A 9,346-nucleotide genomic window follows, 5' to 3' on the forward strand; every position below is an offset into this window, starting at 1 on the left:
CAACAGAAATACTCATCATAAATGTAGATAATAATACAAGTTATACACATGGAATTATATATAGACCTCTGCTTAATGCAACCGCTGTATCAGATTTCAAAAAACATTTACGGAAAAAGCAACCCATGCAATAATCTGAGACGGAGCTCAGAACATTAGCCAAATTAGCCGCCATGTTGGAGTCAACAGAAACCAGAAAAGACATGATAAATGTTTCCTTACCTTTGATGAACTTCATCAGAATGCAGTCCTAGGAATCACAGGTCCACAATAAATGCTTGATTTCCTCGAAAATGTCCGTTATTTATGTCCAATTAGCTACTTTGGTTAGCGCGTTTGGTAAACAATTCCAAAGTCACAAAGCGCGTCCACTATAACGTGACGAAATGTCCAAAAGCTCCATAACAGTCAGTAGAAACATGTCAAACGATGTACTGAATCAATCTTTCGAATGTTGTTTACATATATCTTGAATAACGTTCCAACCGGAGAATTAGAATGACTTCAGATGAGCGGTGGAACGCAGGTGCTTCCCCTGTGAACGCGCATAGTGAATGCATGGTCGACTCGTGGCAGTGGTGACTATTTCCTGTGTCATTCGACCCCCCTTCACATTAGAGTCATCAGACAAAGTTCTATTGATTGTTGACATCTAGTGGAAGGCGTAGGAAGTGAAAACTCATCCATAGCTCGCTGTAATTTCAATGAGAGCTTAGTTGAAAATCTGCCACCCCCAGAAAAAATCCAAACAGGAAGTGGAATTTCTCAGGTTTTTGCCTGCAATATGAGTTCTGTTATACTCACAGACATAATTCAAACAGTTTTAGAAACTTTGTTTTCTATTCAATGCTAGTAATACTATGCATATATTAGCAACTGAGACTGAAGAGCTGGCCGTTTACAATGGACACCTTTTCATCCAAGCTATTCAATACTGCCCCTGCAGCCATAAAAAGTTAACGTGTGGGGATTCTATTGGGGGGATATATGTAGCAGACATGAGGACATTTTCCTCTGTTGAGAACATGTCCTTATTCATTTCTAGACGCATGTAAAATGTTCCTGTTTTGACTAATTTAATAAAGTGGGTTAGGTCTGCTCTATAATAAAATAGCATAACACCTGAGTCTCTTCCCTGTTTCACACCTGGTATTTTGGTGGGTGGGACTACCAGCTCTCTGTAACCTAGAGGGCAACCAGTGGGTCCATCTCCTTTATACTTTATACCATGTTTCTTATCGGTTGACAATGTCTGTATTTCCAATCTCGTTGATGAATTCCGGGTTCCTGCTCTTTAGGGAAAAGGCGTCATCTGCCTTTGGCCTAAAGAGCAGGAACCCAGACTTCATCAAAGAAATTGTAAATACAGACATTCTCAAACGACAAGAAACAACAGACCAGAATGAGACAGTAAAAGCTTTGTGTTCCATAGTGTGTAGAGTTGTTTTTGTGTGGTTTCGGCCCAGACCACCATCTCTCTCTCTCTCTCTCTCTCTCTCTCTCTCTCTCTCTCTCTCTCTCTCTCTCTCTCTCTCTCTCTCTCTCTCTCTCTCTCTCTCTCTCTCTCTCTCTCAGGTATGATCTGGTCAGAGGTCAAGGAGATCTGGGTGGATGGCCCTAGAGAGTACGTGAATCACTTATGGAACGTGTTAGACTTCGGCATGTTGTCTATCTTCGTAGCATCGTTCACCGCTCGGCTCATGGCCTTCCTCAAGGCCTCCAAGGCCCAGCTGTACGTAGACCAGTTTGTGACCAACGAAGACATCCGCAACGCGTCCCTACCTACTGAGGTTGCCTACTACACCTATGGTGCGTGGAAATATACAGTTGGCATTCTCATGTTCTACCCTTCTACGAGTGTCTACATTAGCCACTGTGCTCAAGTACACTTCACAGTACACTGCTCAAGCCTCCTAATCACTGCCGTCATCTTGTGGTGTGGAGTTGTTATGACAACAACTGTTTAAAGTAAGCTGCTACGCAGTCTGCATACACACGCATATGCCAGCCTCCCCACTGTTTACACACAAACACTTTGAAACAGCCAACAGACAATGACGCACTCAGTCACACACCCTGATCTCTGGTAGTTGTCTGTGTGCGTATGTGTTTATCTCTCCTGGTGGTTTTGTAATGAGAAAGTATTTTTCAAAGGATGAAAACAAAGTGCTTATGAGTAAACAAATTCTTTGTTTTGAACCAATCCAGCGCTGTAAGTTGTCCAGTATTACCTTAAGACCTCACTCTCTCTCTAATGTATATCTCTCTCTCCATCCCCTTTCTCTCTCTCTAATGTATATCTCTCTTCCTCCCCTTTCTCTCTCTCTAATGTATATATCTCTCTCCCTCCCCTTTCTCTCTCTCTAATGTATATCTCTCTCTCCCTCCCCTTTCTCTCTCTCTAATGTATATCTCTCTCACCCTCCCCTTTCTCTCTCTCTAATGTATCTCTCTCTCCCTCCCCTTTCTCTCTCTCTAATGTATATCTCTCTCTCCCTCCCCTTTCTCTCTCTCTAATGTATATCTCTCTCTCCCTCCCCTTTCTCTCTCTCTAATGTATATCTCTCTCTCCCTCCCCTTTCTCTCTCTCTAATGTATATCTCTCTCACCCTCCCCTTTCTCTCTCTCTAATGTATATCTCTCTCTCCCTCCCCTTTCTCTCTCTCTAATGTATATCTCTCTCTCCCTCCCCTTTCTCTCCCTCTAATGTATATCTCTCTTCCTCCCCTTTCTCTCTCTCTAATGTATATCTCTCTTCCTCCCCTTTCTCTCTCTCTAATGTATCTCTCTCCCTCCCATTTCTCTCTCTCTAATGTATATCTCTCTCTCTAATGTATATCTCTCTTCCTCCCCTTTCTCTCTCTAATGTATATATCTCTCTCCCTCCCCTTTCTCTCTCTCTAATGTAGATCTCTCTCCATCCCCTTTCTCTCTCTCTAATGTATATCTCTCTCTCCCTCCCCTTTCTCTCTCTCTAATGTATATCTCTCTCACCCTCCCCTTTCTCTCTCTCTAATGTATATCTCTCTCTCCCTCCCCTTTCTCTCTCTCTAATGTATATCTCTCTCTCCCTCCCCTTTCTCTCTCTCTAATGTATATCTCTCTCTCCCTCCCCTTTCTCTCTCTCTAATGTATATCTCTCTCCCTCCCCTTTCTCTCTCTCTAATGTATATCTCTCTCTCCCTCCCCTTTCTCTCTCTAATGTATATCTCTCTCACCCTCCCCTTTCTCTCTAATGTATATCTCTCTCCCTCCCCTTTCTCTCTAATGTAGCTCTCTCTCCCTCCCCTTTCTCTCTCTAATGTATCTCTCTCTCCCTCCCCTTTCTCTCTCTAATGTATATCTCTCTCTCCCTCCCCTTTCTCTCTCTAATGTATATCTCTCTCCCTCCCATTTCTCTCTAATGTATCTCTCTCTCCCTCCCCTTTCTCTCTCTAATGTATCTCTCTCTCCCTCCCCTTTCTCTCTCTAATGTATATCTCTCTCTTCCTCCCCTTTCTCTCTCTCTAATGTATATCTCTCTTCCTCCCCTTTCTCTCTAATGTATATCTCTCTCTCCCTCCCCTTTCTCTCTCTCTAATGTATATCTCTCTCACCCTCCCCTTTCTCTCTCTCTAATGTATCTCTCTCTCCCTCCCCTTTCTCTCTCTCTAATGTATATCTCTCTCTCCCTCCCCTTTCTCTCTCTCTAATGTATATCTCTCTCTCCCTCCCCTTTCTCTCCCTCTAATGTATATCTCTCTTCCTCCCCTTTCTCTCTCTCTAATGTATATCTCTCTTCCTCCCCTTTCTCTCTCTCTAATGTATATCTCTCTCCCTCCCATTTCTCTCTCTCTAATGTATATCTCTCTCTCTAATGTATATCTCTCTTCCTCCCCTTTCTCTCTCTAATGTATATATCTCTCTCCCTCCCCTTTCTCTCTCTCTAATGTAGATCTCTCTCCATCCTCTTTCTCTCTCTCTAATGTATATCTCTCTCTCCCTCCCCTTTCTCTCTCTCTAATGTATATCTCTCTCACCCTCCCCTTTCTCTCTCTCTAATGTATATCTCTCTCTCCCTCCCCTTTCTCTCTCTCTAATGTATATCTCTCTCTCCCTCCCCTTTCTCTCTCTCTAATGTATATCTCTCTCTCCTCCCCTTTCTCTCTCTCTAATGTATATCTCTCTCCCTCCCCTTTCTCTCTCTCTAATGTATATCTCTCTCTCCCTCCCCTTTCTCTCTCTAATGTATATCTCTCTCCCTCCCATTTCTCTCTAATGTATCTCTCTCTCCCTCCCCTTTCTCTCTCTAATGTATCTCTCTCTCCCTCCCCTTTCTCTCTCTAATGTATCTCTCTCTCCCTCCCCTTTCTCTCTCTAATGTATATCTCTCTCTCCCTCCCCTTTCTCTCTCTAATGTATATCTCTCTCCCTCCCCTTTCTTTCTGATGTATATCTCTCTCTCCCTCCCCTTTCTCTCTCTAATGTATATCTCTCTCTCCCTCCCCTTTCTATCTCTAATGTGTATCTCTCTCCCTCCCCTTTCTCTCTAATTTTATTCTCTCTCCATCCCCTTTCTCTCCCTCTAATGTATATCTCTCTTCCTCCCCTTTCTCTCTCTCTAATGTATATCTCTCTTCCTCCCCTTTCTCTCTCTAATGTATATATCTCTCTCCCTCCCCTTTCTCTCTCTCTAATGTAGATCTCTCTCCATCCCCTTTCTCTCTCTCTAATGTATATCTCTCTCTCCCTCCCCTTTCTCTCTCTAATGTATATCTCTCTCTCCCTCCCCTTTCTCTCTAATGTATCTCTCTCTCCATCCCCTTTCTCTCTCTCTAATGTATATCTCCCTCTCCCTCCCCTTTCTCTCTCTAATGTATATATCTCTCCCTCCCCTTTCTCTCTCTCTAATGTATATCTCTCTTCCTCCCCTTTCTCTCTCTAATGTATATATCTCTCTCCCGCCCCTTTCTCTCTCTAATGTTTATATCTCTCTCCCTCCCCTTTCTCTCTAATGTATCTCTCTCCCTCCCCTTTCTCTCTCTCTAATGTATATCTCCCTCTCCCTCCCCTTTCTCTCTCTAATGTATATATCTCTCCCTCCCCTTTCTCTCTCTCTAATGTATATCTCTCTTCCTCCCCTTTCTCTCTCTAATGTATATATCTCTCTCCCGCCCCTTTCTCTCTCTAATGTTTATATCTCTCTCCCTCCCCTTTCTCTCTAATGTATATCTCTCTCCCTCCCCTTTCTCTCTCTCTAATGTATATCTCCCTCTCCATCCCCTTTCTCTCTCTAATGTATATCTCTCTCCCTCCCCTTTCTCTCTCTCTCTAATTTATATCTCTCTTCCTCCCCTTTCTCTCTCTAATGTATATATCTCTCTCCCTCCCCTTTCTCTCTCTCTAATGTATATATCTCTCTCCCTCCCATTTCTCTCTCTAATGTATCTCTCTCTCCCTCCCCTTTCTCTCTCTCTAATGTATCTCTCTCTCTCCCTCCCCTTTCTCTCTCTAATGTATATCTCTCTCACCCTCCCCTTTCTCTCTAATGTATATCTCTCTCCCTCCCCTTTCTCTCTAATGTAGCTCTCTCTCCCTCCCCTTTCTCTCTCTAATGTATCTCTCTCTCCCTCCCCTTTCTCTCTCTAATGTATATCTCTCTCTCCCTCCCCTTTCCCTCTCTAATGTATATCTCTCTCCCTCCCATTTCTCTCTAATGTATCTCTCTCTCCCTCCCCTTTCTCTCTCTAATGTATCTCTCTCTCCCTCCCCTTTCTCTCTCTAATGTATATCTCTCTCTTCCTCCCCTTTCTCTCTCTCTAATGTATATCTCTCTTCCTCCCCTTTCTCTCTCTAATGTATATCTCTCTCTCCCTCCCCTTTCTCTCTCTCTAATGTATATCTCTCTCACCCTCCCCTTTCTCTCTCTCTAATGTATCTCTCTCTCCCTCCCCTTTCTCTCTCTCTAATGTATATCTCTCTCTCCCTCCCCTTTCTCTCTCTCTAATGTATATCTCTCTCTCCCTCCCCTTTCTCTCCCTCTAATGTATATCTCTCTTCCTCCCCTTTCTCTCTCTCTAATGTATATCTCTCTTCCTCCCCTTTCTCTCTCTCTAATGTATATCTCTCTCCCTCCCATTTCTCTCTCTCTAATGTATATCTCTCTCTCTAATGTATATCTCTCTTCCTCCCCTTTCTCTCTCTAATGTATATATCTCTCTCCTTCCCCTTTCTCTCTCTCTAATGTAGATCTCTCTCCATCCTCTTTCTCTCTCTCTAATGTATATCTCTCTCTCCCTCCCCTTTCTCTCTCTCTAATGTATATCTCTCTCACCCTCCCCTTTCTCTCTCTCTAATGTATATCTCTCTCCCTCCCCTTTCTCTCTCTCTAATGTATATCTCTCTCTCCCTCCCCTTTCTCTCTCTAATGTATATCTCTCTCCCTCCCATTTCTCTCTAATGTATCTCTCTCTCCCTCCCCTTTCTCTCTCTAATGTATCTCTCTCTCCCTCCCCTTTCTCTCTCTAATGTATATCTCTCTCTCCCTCCCCTTTCTCTCTCTAATGTATATCTCTCTCTCCCTCCCCTTTCTTTCTAATGTATATCTCTCTCTCCCTCCCCTTTCTCTCTCTAATGTATATCTCTCTCTCCCTCCCCTTTCTCTCTCTAATGTATATCTCTCTCCCTCCCCTTTCTCTCTAATGTATCTCTCTCTCCATCCCCTTTCTCTCCCTCTAATGTATATCTCTCTTCCTCCCCTTTCTCTCTCTCTAATGTATATCTCTCTTCCTCCCCTTTCTCTCTCTAATGTATATATCTCTCTCCCTCCCCTTTCTCTCTCTCTAATGTAGATCTCTCTCCATCCCCTTTCTCTCTCTCTAATGTATATCTCTCTCTCCCTCCCCTTTCTCTCTCTAATGTATATCTCTCTCTCCCTCCCCTTTCTCTCTAATGTATCTCTCTCTCCATCCCCTTTCTCTCTCTCTAATGTATATCTCCCTCTCCCTCCCCTTTCTCTCTCTAATGTATATATCTCTCCCTCCCCTTTCTCTCTCTCTAATGTATATCTCTCTTCCTCCCCTTTCTCTCTCTAATGTATATATCTCTCTCCCGCCCCTTTCTCTCTCTAATGTTTATATCTCTCTCCCTCCCCTTTCTCTCTAATGTATATCTCTCTCCCTCCCCTTTCTCTCTCTCTAATGTATATCTCCCTCTCCCTCCCCTTTCTCTCTCTAATGTATATCTCTCTCCCTCCCCTTTCTCTCTCTCTCTAATTTATATCTCTCTTCCTCCCCTTTCTCTCTCTAATGTATATATCTCTCTCCCTCCCCTTTCTCTCTCTCTAATGTATATATCTCTCTCCCTCCCATTTCTCTCTCTAATGTATCTCTCTCTCCATCCCCTTTCTCTCTCTCTAATGTATCTCTCTCTCTCCCTCCCCTTTCTCTCTCTAATGTATATCTCTCTCCCTCCCCTTTCTCTCTCTCTAATGTATATCTCTCTTCCTCCCCTTTCTCTCTCTCTAATGTATATCTCTCTCCCTCCCCTTTCTCTCTCTCTAATGTATATCTCCCTCTCCCTCCCCTTTCTCTCTCTAATGTATATCTCTCTCCCTCCCCTTTCTCTCTCTCTAATGTATATCTCTCTTCCTCCCCTTTCTCTCTCTCTAATGTATATCTCTCTCCCTCCCCTTTCTCCCTCTCTAATGTATATCTCTCTCCCTCCCCTTTCTCTCTCTCTAATGTATATCTCTCTCCCTCCCCTTTCTCTCTCTCTAATGTATATCTCTCTCCCTCCCCTTTCTCTCTCTCTAATGTATATCTCTCTCCCTCCCCTTTCTCTCTCTCTAATGTATATCTCTCCCTCCCCTTTCTCTCTCTAATTTATATCTCCCTCTCCCTCCCCTTTCTCTCTCTCTAATGTATATCTCTCTCCCTCCCCTTTCTCTCTCTCTAATGTATATCTCTCTTCCTCCCCTTTCTCTCTCTAATGTATATATCTCTCTCCCTCCCCTTTCTCTCTCTCTAATGTATATCTCTCTCCCTCCCCTTTCTCTCTCTCTAATGTATATATCTCTCTCCCTCCCCTTTCCCTCTCTCTAATGTATATCTCCCTCTCCCTCCCCTTTCTCTCTCTCTAATGTATATCTCCCTCTCCCTCCCCTTTCTCTCTCTAATGTATATCTCTCTCTCTAATGTATATCTCTCTCCCTCCCCTTTCTCTCTCTCTAATGTATATCTCTCTTCCTCCCCTTTCTCTCTCTAATGTATATCTCTCTTCCTCCCCTTTCTCTCTCTAATGTATATATCTCTCTCCCTCCCCTTTCTCTCTCTCTAATGTATATCTCTCTCCCTCCCATTTCTCTCTCTCTAATGTATATATCTCTCTCCCTCCCCTTTCTCTCTCTCTAATGTATATCTCTCTCCCTCCACGTTTCTCTCTCCATTACCCCTTCTCCTTTCACCTACCTTGAAATTATATTCACTTTCTACTCTCACTCTCCCAACAACATCTCATAGTTTTGGTTAGAATCGATGCATTATGAATAAGCAGCACTCTTCGGCTCCGAGGATCACAAGTTCTTACGTCCGAAATCAAAGTCTGTTTCTAGTGATCAGGCTCCTCTCTCCCTTCCTCTCCCCTCCCTCTTTCAGCCAGGAATAAGTGGCGTCCGTCGGACCCCCAGATCATCTCGGAGGGTCTGTATGCCATCGCTGTGGTGCTGAGTTTCTCCCGCATCGCCTACATCCTGCCAGCCAACGAGAGCTTCGGCCCGCTCCAGATCTCCCTGGGCCGGACGGTGAAGGACATCTTCAAGTTCATGGTGATCTTCATCATGGTGTTTGTGGCCTTCATGATCGGCATGTTCAACCTCTACTCCCACTACCTGGGAGCCAAGTACAACCCTGCCTTCACCACGTGAGTGGGACCACACACCCACACGCGCATCTTCAACCTCTACTCCTACTACCCGGGAGCCAAGTACAACCCTAGCTTCTCCACTTCACACTCACATACTGTTCACATACACTTTGCATCGTATTAGTGTGTAGAGAGATAGAAACTCAGCCTTACTTTCTTTCTATTAAAGCTCTCTTCTGAAATGACAGGTGTAAGCAGTGTCTGGCTACATCTCTGGCCAGTTTATTAGTAGACATCTGCCATGATGTTTTCTGGAATCTTGCCAGTCCTTTCACATCAATGATGACAAGCAAAATTGGGACTCATTCAAAGTCCGTCTGTTGTTTTTAGCAACGTTGCTTTGTGATATCAATCATCTTTACTCTGAGGCAGGCTCATTTAGGAAACTTTTGTCACGATTTATCTTGGAGAGAGAAGGCACACACATTCAGACACTGTCAATCCT

At 43.8% G+C, this 9,346-nt stretch overlaps 1 protein-coding gene across 1 annotated transcript; it reads left to right on the forward strand.

Moving 5' to 3' along the window:
- Positions 1-1,577: 1,577 nt before the first annotated feature.
- LOC124019358 (short transient receptor potential channel 7-like) lies at positions 1,578-8,902 on the forward strand. Its single transcript, XM_046334674.1, has 2 exons — positions 1,578-1,809; positions 8,634-8,902. The coding sequence occupies exons 1-2, from the start codon at positions 1,578-1,580 to the stop codon at positions 8,900-8,902; spliced, it is 501 nt and encodes a 166-aa protein (XP_046190630.1).
- Positions 8,903-9,346: the final 444 nt, after the last annotated feature.

This window comes from Oncorhynchus gorbuscha, unplaced genomic scaffold (assembly GCF_021184085.1).
Source record: "Oncorhynchus gorbuscha isolate QuinsamMale2020 ecotype Even-year unplaced genomic scaffold, OgorEven_v1.0 Un_scaffold_81:::fragment_2:::debris, whole genome shotgun sequence".
Classification (NCBI taxonomy): Eukaryota; Metazoa; Chordata; class Actinopteri; order Salmoniformes; family Salmonidae; genus Oncorhynchus; species Oncorhynchus gorbuscha.